Source organism: Pteronotus mesoamericanus, unplaced genomic scaffold (genome assembly GCF_021234165.1).
Source record: "Pteronotus mesoamericanus isolate MK-2021 breed Mesoamerican mustached bat unplaced genomic scaffold, CSHL_Meso_final scaffold_54, whole genome shotgun sequence".
Lineage (NCBI taxonomy): Eukaryota > Metazoa > Chordata > Mammalia > Chiroptera > Mormoopidae > Pteronotus > Pteronotus mesoamericanus.
The window spans coordinates 16232396-16256368 of NW_026555321.1; the positions used below are offsets into that span (position 1 = coordinate 16232396).

The 23973-nt window shown below is 37.1% G+C and overlaps 1 protein-coding gene across 3 annotated transcripts in view; it reads left to right on the forward strand.

Annotated features, from left to right (window-relative positions):
* SATB1 (SATB homeobox 1) overlaps nucleotides 1–23973 on the forward strand; it is a 79090-nt gene that overhangs the window by 36648 nt on the left and 18469 nt on the right. For all 3 annotated transcript variants that reach the window (XM_054595468.1, XM_054595470.1, XM_054595469.1), the window contains 2 exons: nucleotides 1787–1999; nucleotides 10141–10296. In XM_054595468.1, the coding sequence (XP_054451443.1) occupies nucleotides 1787–1999; nucleotides 10141–10296 (369 nt within the window). The remainder of the gene's footprint in view (nucleotides 1–1786; nucleotides 2000–10140; nucleotides 10297–23973) is intronic.

Consider the following 23973-nt stretch of genomic DNA (forward strand, 5'->3'; position numbering starts at 1 on the left):
TCCTTTAATACTTAACATTTGTTATGGAAGAGTGGAGAGCATGGATTATGTTTTTACACCTATTTTCAAACATTTTTTTTTGAGACCTGTGTTTTTCAGTTTCAATGTGACACGTCAACACAGTCAAATCTAATTAGTTGGCCTTGTGCAAATTAAATAGCTGGATGATTGACTGCCTGTTTGATTGAATTTTAGTTAAATAGACTGGATGTTTTGCTTTTGTATAAACTCAGTTGCAACATCACTTGTCAGAATGAAAGGATGCTTACCCCTCATTCTTCAGTTGCATGTCCTATGGTGAAACTAAAGTTTGGGTCCAGCTTCCAGACTTTGATTGCATATACTAAACTAAGTGAGAGATTAAAATTTATGCTTAAGCTCCCTGAGCCTATTGGAGGTTCTTTTTAAATAGCCTATAAGTCATTTTAAAAAGTGGACAGTGCTTTTATACTGTCTGCACCTAAGTCTTTGGGCAATATGGCACATTATCCCTGAGGAACAAAACTAGGTTTGCATTTGTAGGAAACTATGAAAAATTCCAAATGTTAAGATCTTGGGGCTTAATAATTTTGATATGACACTTTACCTCCCCTTCCCCAAATGCGTCCTTTCACCCTTTCCACAGAGTTGCTGGAAAGTGCAATTTGCAAACTATCCAGAGATCTTGACAACATTTTATTCTGAGCTATATTGTGTCAAACGGGTATTCTGGCTAAATGTAGAAAGCAAACATGCCTTGGCATCCCAGGCATTATTTCATGTACAAGATTGAAGAGGTAAGAGCTGTTCGGCCCCTAACCAATGGACAGAAAAAAAAAGTCCTAATCCTTCTATTTTCATATAATCCCTTAAACAAAATTGAGGAAAACTAACCATTTTTTAAAGCAATCTTCAAAAAGAAAGAAAGAAAAAGACTTATTTTCGGGGGAGAGAAACACCCTACAGAAGTTTAGTAATGGTTTGTGAATTTCTTCTGTTACAAATATTTTTATTCCTCAAGAAATTTGGTATTTACAGAATTGGATGATAATCTTTTCCTTGGCATGCTATTGTGGAGTTTTGAAATGTGGAAAGGGGGATATGCGGTTATGCATTTCAAACTTACTCTGTGGTTTCTGAAGTTCAAAATTTCAGCATGTAACCCAGAGGTATGGTAGAGCAAGACAGTATTTAAAGTCAGTGCGGTTGTCAGTATAGTTTTCTTAAATGGTAGATAGAATCACTTCTCATTGACTCTAATAATTAGAAAATTAAGGAATAACAAATATTGCCCATGAAAACATGTCTTAGGTGATGCTTTCATCACAATCTTTTTTCTAATGTTGCAGTTCATTTTCTTGCATTTTCTTTGAAAGTTCTGTATCTCCGGAAATAGCTTTGTATCTTTACATATTAGGCTGTTGGCATTCCACTGCCTTTGTTTAGGCAGCTTGAGAATTATACAGTTCAATGCTGTTGTATTATGAGCATTTCATTTATTCTTAACTTCCCTCGATCGTCTCTCCGTGAAAGATTTCATGGCAAGTTAAGCTACTCAAAGGAAGGAGACCAATTAAGCAGTTTCAGTTTATGTTATATGTAAAGCAGATGCTTAATAAAATTAAGAATACAATTGAAGAGCTCTCTTCTCTACCACTTCAATTGTAACTAATGTATTTCTATGTAGAATTAATGCTTCTGACTGTTCATTTTCTAAACAGAGTGGAGAAGGAAAGGGAAGGAACACCGCTGGCTGGGCAGAGCACGGGAACGGATGCACTCACCCTGTGCCTTCCATTCCCTGCAGGGCTTGCTTTCAGAAATTCTCAGAAAGGAAGAGGACCCCAAGACTGCATCCCAGTCTTTGCTGGTAAACCTTCGGGCTATGCAGAATTTCTTGCAGTTACCGGAAGCTGAGAGAGATCGAATCTACCAGGATGAAAGGGAAAGGAGCTTGAACGCGGCCTCGGCTATGGGTCCTGCCCCCCTGATAAGCACACCGCCCAGCCGCCCTCCCCAGGTGAAGTCTGCTTTTCTCCCTTACCCTTCTTCTTTGGCTTACAGAAAAAAAAATGCCTGATAAAGAATCTCAACAAGAAAGTAGAAAAGTAGATGGACATATTTAGGGGGAAAAAAACAAAACTTTATAGTTGCTTGGGGGAGAATTTGGTCCCAAATCACTAATTATGGTATAAAAAAATCAAGCTACTAATTAGGGGAAAGAAAATTGCTTTGTATTGCTTCTTTGTCAGGGTTCTTTGGGGGTGAAAAGTTGTCTTTAAATAGGATATTTGTCTCTACTAGTATTGAGTAAAGTAGTATTTTAAACTGGAAAGGAAAAAAAAGTAATATAGTCAGTTTTATCCCTGTGAGTTTTAGAACTGCTATTTGAATAGTAAATAAATATAAATAAATAAATAATTCTATTTGTATTTATGCTTTCCCATACGAACTGCAGCTGGTGCCAATTACACATCATCTCGTTTGTAATCTTTCATAATTAAGTTTAATACAATCCTTGAAGGCAGCTTTAAATGGAGCTGATAAAGAATTCTATGCATATTCCCAGAAATGGGCACATTATCCAGATTTTCACACTTTTGGGGGAAGGACCAAAGTCACCCTCTGGGCATCTTTGTGTATGTATATCTCTACTGTTTGTTGTTTTTTTTTTTAAACAAAGTCTAAAAGGTAGCCTTTTAACTGTTATGAGAATTCAAGAAGTTAATTTTCAGTACAAACTATTAGATAAAAGTTTAATAGTGGATTAGACTTGTAATCCACAAGCAAATATATTTCTTGCTCATATAATTTGTACAATACTTAAAAATGATGTCAGCTAAAACTGGATGAAAATTAGATACGGAATATAAATTTAAAGTATTTATATGACATCATGTCATAATGAAATTATATCTTGATGTTAATTTTTCATTAATAGTAAAAATAGTAATACATTTCTAAGAATAGAATTACAGAAAAAGCTCAGTCAGCACTAAAAATGAAACTGCTATAGATACTCCATGAATAAGGAATAGACGCTATATTTAGCCCCTAGTTGAGGGTCTTAAACTGTTTATTGTAATATTTTGAAATGGTTATTTTTTAGCAATGTCTCAGAAGTCCATTTTCTGCCTTTTATTTAATGGAAATCAATTAGGCCTTGATGTCTATAGGAGCAGACTGTAAGGAAGTCATTACTGTAACTGTGAATGAGAAACTCATGTTTCTCTAGCAGAAAAAGAATGGGCTGTATACACACACACACACACACACACACACCCACCCACCCCACACCCACCCACCCACCCACCTGCCTTCACACACACACAGTGATTGAATTTGATCTGTAAAGCTTCCTATAAAATACTTAAGAAAAAAAATGAACTCTATATGTAGATATATAACTTTTATTATAAGAGTGACTAAACAAAAAATATTGTACTTTGAATCTTAGTTTATTAATTAGAATTGGTGTTTAGAGTTATACACACATCATCATTAGTTAACTTTGTTCTTCTCATCATCACTGAAAGGCCTCTGGGCAGAGAGTTATCTTACTTATCACTTAATCTGCAATACCAACAAAAGAGTGGCTTATTTAAGACCAGTAAGAACTTTAGCACAGAGCTTCTTTATTTAAAAATTTATCCAAATATTGACTTAGTGAGTCTTAATGCAGCTTTTGTTTTTAATTTTTCTAGGATTTTAATGCTTCTATTTTTCAAATGTGATTCCGTTTGCTATTCTTAGTCATTCAATTTTTTTTTCTTTTATTGACTTACTGTTAGAGAGAGGAGGAGGGAGGAAGAGAGGGAGAGAGATGTTGATGTGTGTGAGAAACATCCATTGGTTGCCTCTCGCATGTCCCCAGCTGGGGACCCGGCCTGCACCCCAGGCATGTGCCCTGACTGGGAATTGAACTAGCAACTTTTTGGTTTGCAGTACGATGCCCAAACCACTGAACCACAGCAGTCAGGTCCATCAAGTTTTTTTTCTTTAGGTAAAGTTACATTAATTCTTGAAGGGTATTTCTTTTCATATACTCTTGAGTAGCTTTCTGAGATATGTGCATACATACACACATACATCTGATACATAGTCTTTAGATATATATATGGTATATATATCAGGTGTGTGTGTGTGTGTGTGTTTGTCTAAAAAATAGATCTGCTCATAAGTTGGGATAGAAAAAATTTATTTTGGCCTGAATTATTGATTAATTGATTGGGCCACCCTTAGCCGTATTTGTTCTCCAGAAGGGTTGAGACCAAGCTCTGAACTAGGATATTCAGACAATGACGAATATATAAAATATGTAAATACTGCAAAATCTTAGTGAAATTCTTTCAGGGAAAAAACATTGTTTCTATTAATGCAATATTATTGGCCATCTAACCAAATTCTGAAATGATAATCTGATATATGTGTGTAATTTTATTTCACTACTATAATATAAATCTTTACAGTATCTTATGTGCCCCACTGAGAATCTCTTTGCATTATTTAATATAACAGTAGAGCTCACAACCAGTTTGTTCACCTTTTATCATTTAATAATGATTTGATGAATCTTACGAAATTTTTAATGGATTAAAAGCATTATCAATGTTAAAGAAGTGCTTTGAACTTGGGAAAATGTGTTATAGAGCAGTTGAACTAGTACTGTTGTGCAGCAATTGAAATCTAATGCTTAAACGAGAACCAGTACACCACATGTAAGGTTTTACTATGCGTATTGCAAATGACAAAAATAGAAGGCAGGAGCGGGGAGGATGAAACCACAAATACAGAAACCGACTGCAAAATTTTGTCCTTTTTAATTTTGTACTTTGCCAGAGAGGAATCTACGTGAAGTCACTGTGCATTTCATTTCCTCCCACCAAATGAAGAGGTTTGAAATACATAGGGAGACAAATAGTGGCCCTAAGTTAAAACCCAACCATGATTTCTTTCCAAAGAATTGTGTGTTGCAGGCGGAGGTCCCTTGTGACTCACCGAAGATCCCACCCATCTTTAGGCCTGAGAGACTGGATTTTTTCCCAGCTCCTTCTGTAGAGTTCAGGTGATACTGAAGCTGTTTTGGATGTTCCTCGTTCATACTAGACAGAGGACCTCAGCTATTAAGGGGCTCAGATTCTCAACCATCTTCAAGAAGGGACTCCGCTTTTAGTCAAGCCCCAGGTTTTATTCTTAGGAATACATCCTCTGGACAAACCCAGCCTAACCTCAGAAGTCACCAAAGGTCCTGGCTGGCCCTGCCCAGGTTAGGTGCATCTTATGTACACCTGTCCCTGGTGCTTCCGTAAGGGCAGGCTTGCTGTGAGCTGCTTGTCCCTGGGGCAGCCAGCTCTGGCACAGACCTGTTTTACTGACTGCATATTTTCACAACTTTATGTGCTAATTCAAGAAATAAGATTACCTTGCACTTGACAGTGGTTCACAGTTTTCTCAGCACCTTGATGTACATTAATTCATTGCATCCTCAGACCAACCTTTTTGTAGGAGTAGAATGAGAGAACCAAGTCTTAAGATTTAGTCAGTTTTCCAATCCCCTCTGAATTCTGTTGCTCTTCCCCCTACCCCAAGCCACCTCCTTAAATTACAAATGAACATTATAGAAAAGAGAAAATGAAACTTGGGGCTTTTTCTGTTTGTCATAGAGGATGAGAAGTTTTACTGTTAGATGTGGAAGAGGAAGACATACAAGAACATTCTCCTCTTAGAATACTTTGAGTGTATGACAGATGGTCCGTGGGTATTTCTGAGATTGTGGAGGACATTGCCCCTTAACTTTGGTTGTATGAAAATATCTGGGAGAACCCAATCCCTCCAAAACTCCCTGGTCTTAAAGGTTTCTTTTCTGACTCTGCTTAGCAGATTTTCCAGATGAGTTTATTAGAGGAATTTTATTAATAATAATTAATGATTATTTTCTGAGAATTGTCTGTTCCACAGAACAGATCAGCTTTAAGTTGATTTCTATTAGGTATGTGCTTATTTTTATCTTATATATGTGTATTAATATGTGTGACTTTGGGGAAGTAAATTAGCCTATAATTATACCTCTTACATTAGTTTTATAATTCTTTTTTCCCTTTATTTTTATACCTCCTTATGTAATTCTTTAATTTCTTCTAAAGAAAGACGTGGTATTTAATGCTTTAGAAAAATACACAAAGTTCATATAGCAATATATAATTATTTTAATCTGGTAGCTGCACCCTTCTGTCTCTTTACAACTTCTAATATAATAAAACATAGGTCCAGTTATGGACAGGAGCTGCATACGTGATTAAAGTTTTGTTATGAATTCCTTAACCAGCATTATTTTAAGATCTTATTTATATGCTTGTAAAATGTTTCCCATAATGGTCATCTTTAAAAGCTAGAGGATTTGGAAAATAATTAATACTGTTTCTACAACCATAATACTCCAGACAGTGTTACTAGATAAAAATTTGATAATGTGGACTATATTCATCACTAATAACAATGCCTTAAAATAGTATATTTCTTGCATTAACAGTACTAAGAAAACACTTATAGTTTACATACCTTAAAAATAAATTCAGACTGCATTTGTAAAATTATTGATAGTCATTTATTACTAAATACTAGATTTTAATGAACTGCATTTAACAAAGGGCCACCAAAAAGCAGGTCCAGCATGTCTTTAAAAATAAGGATTTTTCCAAATAAAGAACCTCATGACCTCAGTATAGTTGCAGTAGTTTCTGAGATAAGCATTAGCATCAGACAGACTTCAGTTTAGCTCCCAGTCTTACCCATGGACAAATTACTTAAAACCTTTTTAAGAGCATTTTCTCAATTTTTAAATGGAGCAATAATAGTGCCTACTCAGGGCTACTGTGCAGGTTAGAGTTAATGTACGTTAATACTATGCCCAGCATATAATAAGCAACTAATAAATGTTAGTGTTTATTAATATCATAATTACTAATAAAACTATATCAGACTTGTGTGTGTGCATGTACACGTGTGCATGCTGTGAGCTTGCAGGTAATTGCTGCTGCATCAAGGAATAACATATTCACCAATGAGGTCCACTATAGAAATCATTTAGTGTAATATGCATGTAATATGTAGTACATATGTAGTATGTATGGTTCATTTCGTAGTATGATTTGATGCATACAGCAATACATGAAGGCACAAAACAGAATTTTCATGGAGAATGTGTGTTATTCTGCATAATTTCAGTGAAATAAAAAAGCAGATCTTAGTGCTGCACCTTATCCCCATGCGGGCAGGTACAGAGTAGAAGCTCCAATTCCTAACTACTTCCCCGGCGCCGCCGTAATGATGGAGTAGTACACCCTACCTTGATAAAAGCTATTCGGAAAGCAACTGCATTTATTTTACCTCCTGTGCTATTTGCGGAGAAGAGCTGAAGGAGTAGTTTGTTTTGCCTGGAATGAACTACTTTATGAATTTTAATGTGTGATATAATATTAAAAGCTAAACCAGGATTAAAGAAGATTTTTTTTTGTACTAAGCTAAAATAGTACTTAGTAGAGTGAGGTATAAAAGATTTTTGTTTCCATTTTTACCTGGGGAAAAATTCAGCTTTCATATTTTTGAAAAGCTGTCCAAGTCAGTTCCCCTTAAGCAATAGCTTGCATTTGGGTGCGGGGGGGGGGGGGGGGGGAGGGAAGAATGTGATTCCAGAATTCTAATAGCTTATCTACGATAAGGTGCGTATCTGAGCCAACAAGATGGTAAAGAAGAACTTTTCTAAATCTTTTTAAAATGGATAATAGTTTCTTACTCTATATTTTTAAAAGTTGTTGCTATCACTTTTTATAATTTTTTAATGTTTCATGTGTACTTATTTCCCACTTTTATTTTGTGTTGGCTACTATCAAATGATTATTTGATTTTTTTTATGATTTAAAATTCTTGTTTTTTAATTCAAGTTGTAATTGCTTTAACACAATATTAAACCAAAGAAATTTTTAGAAACTAAACCACAGTGTTGAGATAAATGATTATAGCCTACCTGGAGGATAAATTCTTAAACATAATTTTTACAAAAGAATGCAAATTATTTAAAAACATGAAACACCAAGCTTCCAAAGACTGCTCTCTCTTAGCTATTATTACAAAGCAGATTGCTACCACAGAACTCTTTCTTCCAATGCACTGGACTTCATGCCCCCATTTCCATAACATTCAGTTTTCAAAGCGATTGAAATGGCTTTTCTTTTCTCTTTCATTTAAGCAGTGAGAAAAAAATAGGTATTAAAAGGGACCCCCTGGGGTGATCAGATCTATCCTTCTGCCTCAAAGCAAAGACCACCCCAGAGCAAAGTTGTGAATATCACCAAAGCAACTTTGTAGGCAATTTATGGTAATACGTTAACTCTTCTGGCTCCTAACCTGGTGTTTAGCAGATTATTGCTTCAAAGCCCTGTGTATGTTCTTAGTGGCCCCCAGTCCTTAATAAACCTCTGGGAGTGCCCTTGCTTACTGAAGTCACAGAGCTAGAAGAGGGACCCTGGAAATCTAGCCTAGACCCCTGTCCCTAGTTCATAGTGTATGAGAGGCAGTGAGGTCCAGCCAGTTGGCCACTGGTCCTGCCTCACCTTCTGTGCCTTCATTTTGGACCTGTGGCCCAACCGTTTGACAGCATTATCCTTTCAGCCTTAGGTAGTGTCAAGGTGGAAGAATTTAGCTGCCTCTCCAAGACAAGCCAGAGGTGAGTTATTTTGCTAACTGGCTAGAAGTTCAGAGGATTCAGAAGGCACGTTTTAAAGGGGCTCATGTTTACTCTCTAAGTGCAAAGAACTGAATAGCCTAGGATAACTTCTGTCCTACTTTTGATGCCAAATATTTTGGGACAGGGTGAATAAACCTGGATGACTTGCAGTGTGATTAGGAGGGTATGTCATTTAATGGCAAAAAAAAAAAATTTAAAAAAATCATCCGTTTATTCTAAAATGCATTTCATTTTCTAGTGTTTACAGTATATGTGAGAAATGATCCAAGATGCTAAACTTCTAGAGATCAAAACCTTGGGTTCTATAAAGGACCCTAAGAAATTAGGTCCTTCATGAATCATTTTGTTGAGGAAAACCATGGTCCTGCATCTGTAATAACTTTTCATTCACACTTTCATCAACTCCCCAGTGAAGAAAGCAGCGACATACTCCATAGGTAAATTTACCATGAACTATGTAATGTAATTGCATAATAAAATAAATTTGTTGTTTTAAAGATTAACAATAGTATCAGTAAGTTTTGAGGATGTGATTTATTTTTCTCCTAAGATTTCGTAGCATCTTCCTGCTGATACATGCTTATCATTATGACCAGAGTCTTACCATTACTAATTTTTCACTCAGGATTATACATTTTGAATAAATTTTTAAAGTCACTGATTATATATTTTGTGTAACTTGCAGCAATGTTCTATCAAATATTGTGAAACATTTTCTTATAGTCTGGTTTCACAATCCAAAAGAAGTAGTTTTATACAGAGGTGCCAGGAAGAGATGAAATAATTATACAGAACAGCTTGGACATTCACGTGTAAAACGCAACCCGCCTTTATGATAATTAAGCAAGGCAGTCTACCTGTTTCATGGATGGATAGAAGATTTAAATATGCAGCTCTGCAAATGGCTTTGTTATGGAAGATTTTTTAAATGAAACATGAGGAAAAGGCATAAAAAAAGAGTCTGAAATTAAAAAGGCCATAGTATGTTATAGCTATTAGCAATGCAATTGTCTGTTAGGCACCGGGCACCCAGTGAAGATACAGCAGTGTGCATTATGATTTTAATTGTGAGTTTCCTTTGTTAAAATTGCAATGGAAGGTAATTGGGAAACAATTAGTTTAGGGTTTTCAAGTCTTTGAAACTATTTTGTTTTCCAGAAAACTTAGTTTATGGCATTATAATTCCTGGTTGTCAGCTGGCAGTTGCTGTCATATTACAGATGCAATCACCTGTGACAATGTGACTTCCTTAACTTAAGCAATCTGATCTTGGGGCAATAACTGATGTTGAATGACTGCATTGTTGATCACCTTGATCATAAAAGGAGCAACAATGTTCAGTTGGGATGCTGGGCCCATGAAGTTTCAAAACAATTTGACCAAAGAAAAATGACAGTCATGTTCAAAATGTTTTGTAGGTGAAAACAGCTACTATTGCCACTGAGAGGAATGGGAAACCAGAGAACAATACCATGAACATTAATGCTTCCATTTATGATGAGATTCAGCAGGAAATGAAGCGTGCTAAAGTGTCCCAAGCACTGTTTGCAAAGGTTGCAGCAACCAAAAGCCAGGTAAGAACCTTGATTAGGCATCGAGAATGTTTATCTGTGATGCCTTTGAAAATTTCATTCAAAGAGGTTCTGTTTTCAGTATGAATTTGCATCTCTTGAGAGGTGACAGTCTCCAGGATTGTTTTCAGAGCTCTCTGATGAAACAAAATGTTCAGAACCTGGTAATAGACAGTTGGTTTTGTTTCCTCCAACAGCCGTTCGCCAGACCAGGGGTTTCTTAGTAAATCTCTGAGTCCATTTATAGCTGTTTTCAGTAGAAGAGTAATGTAATATATAGGACGTTTCTCAATCTGGTCTATTGTAGTGGAACAAATAGCTTGAGTTACAATTGTTTTGTTATTACTTAGATGACCTTGATTTCTTTCCTAAAATACTAGAAATATTATAGTTTATTCTGTTTCAACTCTGGCATCTACAACTATTAGATGCACTTATTAAAACAAACTGGCACGCACCTACATATACCTTTGCATATGAGTGATTTTAGGTTTTCTGTTGATATATGACACACAGATTGAATTATAGTTGGAAAAACAGTCCATCTCTGATGACTTATAAATGAATAGAGTTGAATTGGAAAAGTTACAAATCCCTACAAAACAAGATAGAAACATAGCAAATGATAGATAATGCAGTTCTTTGTCAGTATGATTGTTGTATATTGATAATTTATGTTCATCAGAAGGGGAGACATCTATATGCACGAACTCACAATTACCTATAAACCATTGTTCAAAGCAAGAATGCTTTTTAAAGGACCAGAAGAACACTAAGCTGTCTTTCCCTTTGCAAAAAGGTATGATAACACTATCAAGGTGAGAATTGAGAGGCAGTGAAGGGCTCAGGTAAGATTTTAACCACGTGAAATTTTAAACAAATATATATTTATTATCATTAATGAACCCTCTTTTCGAAAAGTGCAGCTGCTGTCAACTTCTGATAAAAATAGACAACCCTGTGAAAGTATTTATAGTATAAAACCTTTTTTAGCTTTTCCTGAAATTTTACTCTTAGCAGCATTAATGGTGGTCCTTGGTCAGAGTTTTGTTTCTGAAAAGGTGGTTCTTGTTTAAGTTATAGACTAGATGAAATACTTAAGGGATATCTTAGAAATGTTATGTAAAAATGATTAAACTCAAGCTGTGGACTGTAAAAATTATAGCTTTAGAGGCCACATGCCTGCCTACCCTTCAATCACTGTCAAAGTGATAATTTCTACAATAATATGTTTCTTTTATTGTGAGATTCTAAACATCAAGTGCTGTTGAAACATTAAGCTGAATTGTTTATGTTAGTGCTGCACTCAGCGTGTCATGCATCAGGCCACCGCACTCTCTCATGGAATGTAAAATTCTGTCATGAATCATGGCTTGTATATCGGAAATTACTGTAATTTTGATTGGAAATTACAGGGCTCTTGAAATGTTTCTAATTATGATAGAATGTTAGAGCCGCTTCAAACCTGTGTGCTCCTTCAGATATCTTCATTTACATGCCAAGACTATGCATTAAGTTGAAATGTCCTATTCTCACTTTACCCCTCACTCACCCACCCTACACATTTTTGTTTTGACTATTTAGTCTAATTATGATGAGGATCTCATATTTAAATATATATAATCTCGCTTTTCTTTCTGATCCTACATCTTTTCTGACCTATCCAATTAAATTATCAAGAATAACAGGCTGTATTCCTACAAGGCCAAACACTTTCCCCAAATCTACAAAATATATAAACAGAGAACTTAATATGTATTGTAATAAAGGTCAGACTTAAAACAAACAAAAATAAATACTAAAACTTTTTGATAACTGTCATTTAGTTACTTGTCATAGGTTATTTATTTTAATCTGGTCTTCCCTCCTCTAATTTCCTTTCTGACTGTAGCAGTGATTATCAACCTTTTTCATCTCATGGCACACATAAACTAATAGCTGAAATTCTGCAGCCCACCAAAAAGTCTGTTTTTTTTGCCAATGTGACAAAAAATTAGGTATAAGTTTGATTGTTTTGCAAAAAAAAAATAGTAATAATAGTAATCACCTACCTTTTTGCTCCAAAGTGACTTTCTTAAAAAATCAGATGCCTATACTTGTAAATAAGGATTTCTGGTACAAAGAATTAATAAGTCAGACACAACCTTACTATGAGATGTGGCCAATACGATGCAACTCTGTTATATGACCTATATATGTATGGTTCAAGACAGGGCATTCACACCAGACAGCTATTGTTGTGTTGACTGTTGTCATTTTTTTATTTGACAATATAAGGGAAAAGAGGTCAGTGCCCTTGACTAATACTCACGTTTGGCATGTTTTAAAAATTCTTGTGGCATACTGGTGAAAAATCGGTGGTCTGTAGCATAACCCCTTCTGGTTAGCAGCCCCTTTGCTACTTTCATTCTTTCTTTTAAATGGTATTCCCAATCCTCCCTGCCTGGGCTGAGTTACTGATTTTGGAACTATACAGATAGTGGCAGCAAGAAGGTTGTGCGAGTGATGTTCTAGGGAGTTTTTAAATGTCCTTGCTCTTTGTTACCCGTGTCCTGCAGAGCGCCCCATGAGTCTCCTTCAGCAATGCCTATTGGCAGCTTCTGTATGTCTGTCACGATGGCGTTTCCCAGAATCCCCAGAGCTGTTAGCTAATCTTTTCATTATTGGTTGAAAGAGAATGTAAGAGGCCAACTGGTGGCTGTGGGGTCAAGCAGACTGTTAGCTTCATTCCATCGGATAGTTATTCCTGACTACTAATTTACTGTAACTGCCTAGCAGAGCATTTCTGTAGTTTTCTCTTAGTTGTGCAGTTTAGTTGTTAGCACTACCTTGCTTATGAAAATATGGAATAAGATTGTTGGTTACTTAAAAATAAGGCAGTCCAAAAACGGTATGTATGTATCACCAAGAGCAGAGGTCTAACTCAACAAGGGAAGGTAGTCATTTACTTAAGTTGTGTTGTCCTGCCATGATTTTTGTGAAGGAAACTGAAAACCTAGCAAACAAATGCAGAAAAATCCTCAAATCAGACTGACCTTTTTCATGGTCTATATTCCCAACTTCTATTTACATCTTAGAGGTACGTGCCAAAGGCTGTCAGGATGAGGCAGCGGCCTCCGAAAATGGAGCATGCATGGAGCGGGAAGCACCCGTCACGTCTCTCTCAGCCCGTCCAGCTCCATCTGCGTCTGGTTCTCGCCCTGATCCTCCAGGTTGACGTAGCATTCATCACCTTTTTTTTGGTGCTAAACCCCACCGTGAATTCTATATTACCTACATTTAATCCTTAAGAGTAGCCCTGTGAGCTAGCATTGTTTTCTTCATTGTACACCTGACTAATAAATAGGAGAGCCAACTCTCAGTTCTCTGCATCTGTCCTACTGCATTAGTGTTTTCTCAGGGTTCCAGGTAGCATCCGTACCGAAGTTATACCCAGCTCCAGGAAGGAGGAATCGGGGATACTGGGCTAATTGATAGAGAGAATGGTGGGGGCGTTCCTTTCTTCATTGACATATTTTGGGGATGTGGTTCTTGGAGGCCACACATCTGGGTAATGCCTGATGGGTAAGCAGAGGGGAGATGTGTTAGAGAACGGAGGAGGCTATGGGTCATGCTCTGTCACTGACATGATAATATTGCGAAATTATTTAACCTTTTTGAGCCCAAGATTCTTTCAACATGGGAGGAGATTACATGCTATAATGTGTGCAGAAGAGCGTTTAAATTATACAGCACTATGCACAAATGGAAAATGTCTTCTAATGTGCTAAGCGAGAGGCTCAGCTCATGACACAGAGACATGCTTATCCTCTCTTCATGTATCTCAGATACTTTTCATTTTAAAAGGTAAAGCTCTAGGTAGATAGTCTGAACGACAGGCAGCATAAGTATTTTAAAGTTACTATAGTCCCAGAATGTTTTGGAACCAGGCACATCGTAGTTGTGCTATGCAGTGACTAATGCACAAAGTATTTTCATAAAAGAAACCAACTCTGTGGATTCCACCATTTCACGTGTATTATGTTATCTCTTCGATGAGTAACAGAAATGAGATTGTTTTTAACTGTAATAGAAATGTCTGAATAAAATATGCAGGTAGAACCTGAAGGGTAGGCTATTTCTGTGCTTGGGTAGGAAAGCTGGCTAATGCAAACTTTAAAAAGATGATATGCTTTAAACATAATGTGAATAGCTACAAATGAATACACTTTATATTCTGGATATTCAAATAAGCAGCAGTTTTTTCAAGTGAATCATATTGGAATTTTATCAAACATTTAGTCTGATAACATCCAAATAATTATGAGAGCAGAATTCGCTAATTTTACTGTTTAAAAAAAATAGTTGATTTGGGTAATAACCATTATGGTATCAAGGTTCAGTTACTGTTCATTGGTTATAGTGTTTTCATATGGGAGATGGAAATGGAATTTTTTCCTTAATGGTGGCAGATGTTGGAATCTAATTTTATTCCACAGCAAACCCCCTGAGAGCGCTGAGACTTAAGGTGTATGTCCAGCAAGGGGACATTAGCAGCGCTGTAGGCCCTGCCTTGTACATAGAATTGTTACATTGATTTTCATGTTTGCAGAGGGGGAGCTTGCAGATAACAGTAATGCAGTAAGAGAGAGTGAAGAGCTTTCACAGAACAGCACTGCATCGCCACTTATGTTTAGAAAATGATTTCTCTCCTGTACTTTATTGAACAGGGTATTTCTTTCAGGTAAAGCAACTAGATGATGAAAATTCTATTTGACTGAATGTGCTTTCCGTATAATCTTTTGCAATCTCTACCTACCAGTCCTGTAGAGTTAGGTTCTGGCTGCTACAACTTTGGCTGGTTGATAAGTATGGTTTTCAACAGTTAAAAAAAAAAATTTCTTCCTCTGTGAGGATAGCACAGCCAGTAGAAGAGGCCAAATAATTCAAAGCCTTTTGCTTTCTTCCATCCTTTCAGACACATTTATCATTGAGACTGAAGGCCTCTTAAGATGAGAGAGAGAAGGGAGGGTAGAAGAAAGAAAAAAAAAGAGAAAGCTTTAGTTGCCCCTTGGGTTCATAGATGGAAAAATCACATCTTTTTGACCTTTGGATTGGAAAATTCTTAGATGGTGAGTGGAATTCTTAAATACATTAAGACACAGTATGTCATAACATGGGCTAGAAATAGGGCTAAAATGTACTTTTCATGGCCAGGAATAGGAATCTATAGTAACAAAATCCAGGAAAAAATCATGGAACCATGATTGCATTCTGTATTCCAACATGCAAGAGAAGGCATCTTTCATTTTGTTAGAATTAAATTACACTTCATGGAAACTACCCTTTGACGCTCTATGCTGATTCATTTTTTCGGAATGTTCATGTGACAGACTTTGCTGCAACACGATTTCACCTGTGTAGCCTCCCTTTAAGGTACACAGGAGGCCCCTGCAGATTTGAGAGTCACGGTTTCTGTTATTTCTGGTGCCATACCCTTTTCTAGCAGTCTGTGGGAGGATCTGTACATTGTGTCCTCCCTCACAGCACCTTTTTGGGTGAATAGAGTTTTCTTTAGCCAAGGTTTGTGGAGACACTGTAAAGAACTGCCTCTTTACACGTTTTCCACCTAGTGCTTTATTTTCTTTAATTTTATATATTTTTACTGGGTAGAGGAAACCCTGGGGAGATAGAGCTTAGGTTTCCCAGGATCATCTTCCTGGAGGAGGAAAGGGCAAGAAGAGTACTTGTGGGAGAGTGAGGAGAGAAGTAAGACAGCCCAGAGCGTAACCATCTCAGCTGTCTGCCCATGCCTAGTTGAGCACTTTTTTGGTGGCCTGTGTTGCATTCTTAAGTAATTATGAGGAGGCAAGATGTTCTGTGTTAGTTGCCAATCTCTAAAAATCTCTTGTGTCTAAATCCATATTAGAGTTACTAGGTTTCATAAATGTAGACCTATCTTTGTATCTCTGGTTGATTGTTAAACAGGACTATTGAAATTAATGGCTTTAATATATAGATATTGACATTCTCATGGCTTAAAGGTATGTGATTATATGTTAGATGATGTTTTAGTTAAATTTGTGGATCTGAATATGAATGAACCCTTTTCACATTTCTACATTATGAAAACAAGCATATGTTTTAGTAAATCTAGGATTCAATCAAGGAGGTCAAGAATTAATAAAAAAGAACATTTACTTGCTCATCATTTTTGGCTAAAAAGCCACGTAAAGAAAGAGGTGTTTTTCCCCCAGGCACTTTATGCTATCTTTTTAAACACGTCAAACAGAAGATTCCTGGTTATCTTACAGCAATTTAAGTTTCACTCTTTTCCCCAAACTAAAAATTAATTAACTATAGTCATGTAAATACATTTTCCTCATTGACCCACTTAATAAGTTAACTGTTACAAATACAGTCATAACTCATTAAGCCCAGTTTCTCCACCTTTAGAAAATGTCATAAGAAAATTTTAGGCAAGATTTGAAAAGAATCAATTTATGAATGTTCGGCCAACTCTTTTAAAGAGGAACATCACGTGAGGACATCTAAGGAAGGTCACCACAGGAGTGGCCCACTGTAAGGCAGGTCCATGTGTATATTCTAAAGCATGAGTACGCCAGTTATGTATTCATAAACTCAGCTGTACTCGGAGGCCATTTTTTGTTCTAAAATGTTAGTGTAAGTTGAAAAGTGTGGACTAAGAATATTCTATGAGAGTTCCTCTTTTTGGAAGGTCCTCTGTATTCAGCTTTGACAATTAGAAAGTTAGTGCTTCAAGACAGGATCCATGTATCTACAAAATGAGAGTAGAGACCAAACCAGTGGGGTTTAACTCTTAATAGGAATTAATCTTCATATGCAATGTCATTCAGTTAAACTTAGTACATAACTATAACACTAATATAATCCTTTAACAAAGTATGAAGTCAAAAGACGAAGTGTTTTCTCAGAAGTCTCAAAAGTTGTCTTTTATGTTTTTGGTAGTAAAGGTTAGTTTTATTTTAGTTTTATCTTCTTTTTTCCTCATATGAGAAATGAAAGTAAAGACCCTGTGAAATGAATGAGCTATGAAAATGCATTTATGCAAAATGACAATAGAAAAATAGCTCTGGAAGAAACCGCAACATTAAAATTTTATATCAATGAAAGGTGTAAAGAAAAGTGTAGAAGAACTTATGTTGGTAATATGAATCTGATGTAGAATTTTCTCTGCCCTGCTGAAAGAATACCTTTATTATCTTAAAAGTAACCTTTGAAAGCATTCATTTTTAAAGTATAGTTGTTGTGCTTTCAGGCATACAGTTCTTTTGCATGACAAAATGACACAGCTAAATCATAGCCCACCCACTTAAAAATATATGTACAGTATATATTTTGGAGATGAGTAGAAATATAACCATTCTATAATTTATCATTAAATACCTTATAAAAATATAAGCTCCAAACTGCTTAGGGAGTTGCCATATAATTGTTAAATTGATGAAGTTGTCCATTTTCTAGGTCTTAATCTCCTTCTGTTGTATGTTAATAGAGAATCTATTCCTCTTTGATTTCTTAATTCCACAATTCCAGTTGTCTTTGTGTATTTTTTAAAATAATTCCCTTTTCAACCAGTGTGCTTGAGGAACTGAGTTTAAACACACAGTTTCATAAACTGCCAGCCTCCTCGGCCGCCTCAGTGCCTCTGATTCTGTAAATCAGATCATAGACAGCATGCTGTCATATAATAAGGTGTCTGATCCTTATTACCAGTTTGTTGATGCACAGACTCCTTCAAATTGACCATTGCAACACATGGTTTCCCCTGAAACTAGCTGTGATAATTAGCGTGGTTCTAATGAGACAGAATGTCACTGATCTTGTGCTGAACTGTCGAGTATCAACGCTACGGATGGGAACTGTCAGAGCCTGCCATCTGTGACAGCGCTTGGCATATTCCAGTGGCAAGGTAGAGCATGCTCAATAGAGTATTTTCAAACAAATGGCCCTTTCCTTGACGAGGGTTCTGTGTTCTGTTCAACTGGAAGAATGTTTGCCCCAACTTTGGCCCACGCCAAATCCATTTTGAGATCCAAATGCGAATAAATATTTAAATCTCTGTTACGTGTTACATAAGAGAGGAATCTTTTGTTTAGCAGGTGAATTTTAAGTGACTTTGCTTCTCTCTTTTTTTTTTCCAGACTCTCCCAATTGCTCCATGTTGTCATTTAACAGTAACGCAGTCATTTAAGATACTTTCTCCCAATTTTAAAATTGCCTTGTTTAAAAGAGATTTGTTGGGGAGTTGGGATGGCTCGTAGTGACAAAGCAGTCTGATTTAGCAGAGAGAAAGGAGAAATGCGAGAAATAGTTCCGAATGTGTACAGGAATACACAGGTTGAATAGAAGAATTAAAATGGACAGGACAGTTAGATGTGTAGACTCCAGAGAGGAGTAGAGATTTTTTGCTGGAGTAAAAAGTCCAGCACTGCTTATCATTCCAAAATATGCTTTGTTGCTTTTTATTTCCTCCTCTCTGGCAGACCACACAGGGCTTGTTCTGAAGAACATTTTCACTAATCTGATCAGGCAGCCAAATACGCCGGGAAAACTGCTTTAATGATCCCACTAATTACCTCAAGTCAATATGAACTGTATTATTAGACTGAGGGAAAATATTCCATTAGGTCTCCCCCTTGGGAGTTTCTCCGCTTTGTGATGTCACTGAAGCCTTCACCCTCTCGCTTGTAATTAATTTTATTTACACACGCAGGCACGCACAAGGTCACACCTGCACAACCGGCGCTGGCCAGGGAGCTTGTGGCACTCTGGCTTAATCAGATCTGTCATAATTACCATTCTGCATGTTTCTGACACACGCTGTGAAATATTTCAATTTAACTGCCGCTACCAGCACAACCAGATGTAGTGCGAGTGTGGCTGCATTGGAAATATTATTCCTCAGGATAAACTCTCTCCTCCTCCTTTTTCCTCCCCCCCCACCCCCGCCTTACAGCTAATGTGGCACAGAAGCTGATGTATCCTGTAAATCTTGAATGCAGCGCTAGATTGATAACAGGCGATTAGACAGTTTAACCACAAACAGCTTGTTCATTTTTCACAAATGAAAACCACATGTAGTGTAACTAAAATTTCAGGCCCTTTTTTTTTTTTTTTAAAGACTTGGGGTATTCATGTATGTGTATTGAAAATGTACTTAAGTAAAAATAAAATTCAATGAGAAGAAGTATCTAGAAAAATGGAGAAGTTGCCTAATTTTTTCTGGGTTGTTTTTATCAACACTGTCATCCTATCCCATTTTTCTGCTTTTACCAAAACTTGAATTTGTATTCTCCATCAGGCTTTTCATTTTATTGTAAGATTTTTTTTTTTAATGGGAAGGATTATATCCCTTTGAGCTATGCCTTTTTATCTTTTCAGTGTTAAACCTTTTATTTGAACATAAATCCTGAAAGAATTGCTACAGTTGAGTATATGTATTTTTTTTTAGGCAGTCTCCCTTTTTTTTAAAGAAAAAGTTGTTAGTTTAGACTTAATGGTCATATCCCAGATAATCCAAAAACAAAAATGGACCTAGTCAGGAAATGTATTTCATAGAGATGTTTATGGATTTGCAGAACCATTTTGAAAGGTAGAGTTGAAAGTCAGTGGCCTCTGTTTCTGTAGAAATACTGCGGACAGACAGGAAGTGCAGGCACAGTTCGTAAGCGTATAAGCGTATACCACCAGCCTCAGAAGAATTCAGCCATACAAAAATTAAAGTTTTGGAGCCATAAGATACGCTGGTAGAAAACTAAAATTAAGAGAGGAGGAAGAGATAAAAGGAGTGGTGATTTAGAATCCTATCTCTAGAGAAGTTTCACAACAATCCACTTTAGAGAACATTTAAAACATGGATGTAGCCTAGTGAAATGTCTTTTAATACCAAATAAAATATACTCTTTCTTTTTATCTTTGTTTTACTACTTCAGTTATGAACCTCACATAGAAGCTTCCTAGGATTCTGTGGTGATTCCTATTATCAAACATAAGAGGTGCCATTTCCCATAGAATAGTGGAATTTATTTTTGTCCCTTTGTTCTCTAACTTTATCCATTTTCCCTTTTGCTTATTTTCTCAAATTAAAAAAAAAACTTCCCAATTTTTTTCACAAGAGCTTTCTTTCCTCTTACCCTGGCTATTTTCTGTGTTTTGTGTTTGCGTCATGATATCTTTAAACTTTGAAATCAAACATTTTTCTGCCTATTCATACTTTCTTCTGCCTGCCTGAATATCACTTTTGCGGCGGCGGGGGGCATGTTTGACTTTTAGTTAGAACCCTTCTTCTATCTCAGCTGCTAAGCTGTTCACATGGTTAACACCAAATCAGTAGGTCAGTTTCTTCACCTGGTCTTCGTCCTCTTGTATAGTCATTTTGCAAGGTTCAGTTCTTGTGGAAGATTTGTTTCAATCCCCACATCGCCGACTTGTCACAACACTGTTTCCTGTTGAGTACAGATAACACCTCAGAATCCTGTTGAACACAGAGGTGAAGGCACCCACTGCTCATTAGTGAGATCAACTCACCACTGCTGCAGTCACACGTGCATTTTAGGGTTCCCCAGAAGAGGCTGGATATATGTAGCATAGTTGCATGGGAGTAAGTCCAAGAAATAAGAAGAATGGAGGTAAGAAAAATACAGCCAGTGACTTCATTGCTACTGCCCTTGCATTTAATAACCCTGAAGTTTTTGCACAGCTACCTCAAAATATGTTCGAGATAAGCCAGCATGCAGATTGAGTCACGTTTTCTAATCACTGGTAGAGCTCCACCACTTACAAGAACCTTGTGTTGTTTCTTTGCACGTCAAAAATTTTCATTTACAACCTGAAACATCATCCCTAGTTTTCCATGTTTGCAAACTTTAGTTTTTGTGTGTGAGGTATTTTTTGTACCTAGCATACCTGTTGATACAAATAGGAACAGGAAAGAGAGCAAAGAGTTGCTGTTTAGGGATGCTGTGGTATAGTTGGAGTGTGAGAATATTCAGTATTGGGGTATGAGGAAAAAGCATGTCTTTCCATTAAATTTAATTAGAGTACAATAACGCTGTTGTCAAGGAAAGTATTTTAATTTTATTTGTGGACCCTGCTTAAGTCCCTGTCTAATAAAGGAAGTTTTCCTGCATTTGTTAGCAAGTCACAGTTGAAGTGTAGTTAACAAACTTTATCCTGCCCCAACTCAGCTGGCCTTCCTCAGCCATTCTGAAGTTGCTCTTCATTGCACTCAAATCCTCATGAGAAGGTACAGGAAGGAGGATTGGATGCTTTTCATACTGTTTACTATTTTCTCTAGGACACACTGTCTACATTTTTCATGATCGTTGTTGAGGTCATCAGTATCATTTATAGTGTGGTTCACATTTTTATTCTGAGCTGAAAGGAATAAGAAGGGTGTGGTTCCTGACTACATCAGAGAGAAATGGGGTGAATTTGCAGACTCACAGATGTTTATGTAATACCTAGCGCATCAAATTCATTTTTCAGAGAAAGCACTGGGGATTGCAAAGAGTAGGGGACCCAATTCCACTGCTACCCCAGTGTGTAGCCCCAGGCAAGCTGCTTAACCTCTCAGGCTTTGAATTTCCCCTTCAGGAAGCTGAAGTAGGTTGGGTCAGATTATGTCTAATGTCCCTTGCAGTTCCAGATTCTGTGAGTTTGTTGCACACAGACAGGTGCACAAGTGAGAAAAAGGATGCTATTTTGATTGAAGGTACTGCTGACAGGTGTGTTATTCTGAGGGTAAGTCACAGAGGAGGTAAGGTTTTGAAAACTGGAAGGGCTCAGTCTAGGGGGACAAAGTGCTGTTTTGGGGTCTGTGGCCAGAAAGGATTACTTATGAGTGGCATATAGTGAGGAAAATGAATTGTTTGGAATCCATGTATGAACTCCATGTTATATAGCTGAAGATAGATATAATCTTATCTGAGCCTTGTTATTAGAAAACTGGAAGATCTCTCTCTCTCCTTGTCAGGGCCCTAGCAGAGTCAGTACAGTATATATAGAGAAGAGATGAGCTCAGTTTAGTTGGGAAATGGACTTGGCTTAGTATGTAGTGAGAGTAGTGGGTGCCAACACAAGTTGACTCGACATTTGCTTTGAGGAGTTTCCTCCTTAAACATGTCTCTCTGGTTTTCTAACTTATGCCTGAAAATATACCTTTGACTTTTTTCTCCCTCTCTGTCTCTCTCTCTCTCCTCCTCTCCCCTCCCTCTCTCCCTTTTGGATTGATATAAGTTCTTTTGGGGAGAAGAGCACATTATAGAGGGAACAAATGTACCCAGTCCATTAGAAATCGCAGGTTTGGAAGAGGTTGGTGGCAATAGGGAGTGCATAACGAAAAAGGGGTAGGGAATGACAGCTGATTTGAGGGAATATCTTGGAGCCCATATTTGCAAATTCATAAATTGGTACCTGCAGCATTTAATGGCTGCTGAGGGGTGTCCATCCCCAAATGTCTCCTTTAAATGTTTACCTATTTTACTTATGGTACCAACAGGAGTGCTACTTGTCATGGGTGCTACTTAGCTGGTTCATTGATGGAGTATTTGGTGGTTTAAATGAAATGCAGATTAGGTAAAAATAAATTACTTTCAATAAGGTCAAGAAAGTGAAGGCTGTAAATAAAACACACATTCACAAACAGACAAATGACATTAGGAAACCCAGCTCAGTCCATGCCAAGCTGTTACTGTCTAAATTGCCCTCTTTTCTTCCTGGCTTGCAATTAATTTTTGCTTGTGTGTTTGGAGATTGGGGGAAGGGTAATAGCCTAATGGGTAATAATTTTATTTTAGTATTTTGATTAAAGAGACTGAATAGCTTGGACCCTGGATAACCATAAGAACTAAAGCCTTATCCATCAAGCTTAATTTCTAGACAGAAAGTTGTATTTATATTTCTGAAAAATATTTAGCATTGAGCCACATACAAAAGACCTGATGGTTATGTGCTCAGTTATTTTCTACCTATGTCCCCTCTTTACCATCTTTCCTACCATCTTTCTTCCCTTTCATAAACCCTCTCTTTGACTAGCTGCCTTCTGCCCTGCCCTCAGATCTTAAAGGCAAATACTTGATAACCATTTGCTGTTTGAAAGTGGTGATGGGGACCAAAACCAGTATCTGATTACTGCTGATTTCCTACTAGCATTTGCACAGCTACCTCCCCTGCCCCCGCCCCCGCCCCCCAGTGCGTGGCCTGCCACCTGTCCATTCCTTCCCTTGCCTCCATCCTCTGCCTGCCGTGCTGCCTTTTCCTTCCTCTTTGAGAATCCAGGTGTCTCTGGAAAAACTTGTTAGTGTTCCTCCGCTGGCAGATAGACATTTCTCAGAGGATGCGCAGCTAATCTTATTTATCTTTGTAGTTACTTCAGGGGTATGAAGTTAGAACTAAGTCAGAATATTGAGGCTTTATTCAGAGGTTGTAAACCCATTTTGTGAGTTTGTAACAGGACTAGGAAAAAAACAGTGAGGTATACATGTGCTAGTGTTATTGTCAGTCAAAAAATTTTAAGCTGGAAAACTATCGTTTGATGAATGAAGAAATCGCACCCAGAGCTGAAATACATAAATCAGATTTAAAGAAATTTTTCTTCATTTCGAGTGACGAGGATTGGGTGGGGGCAGGGCCTTCTTATCAACACCCCACCCTACA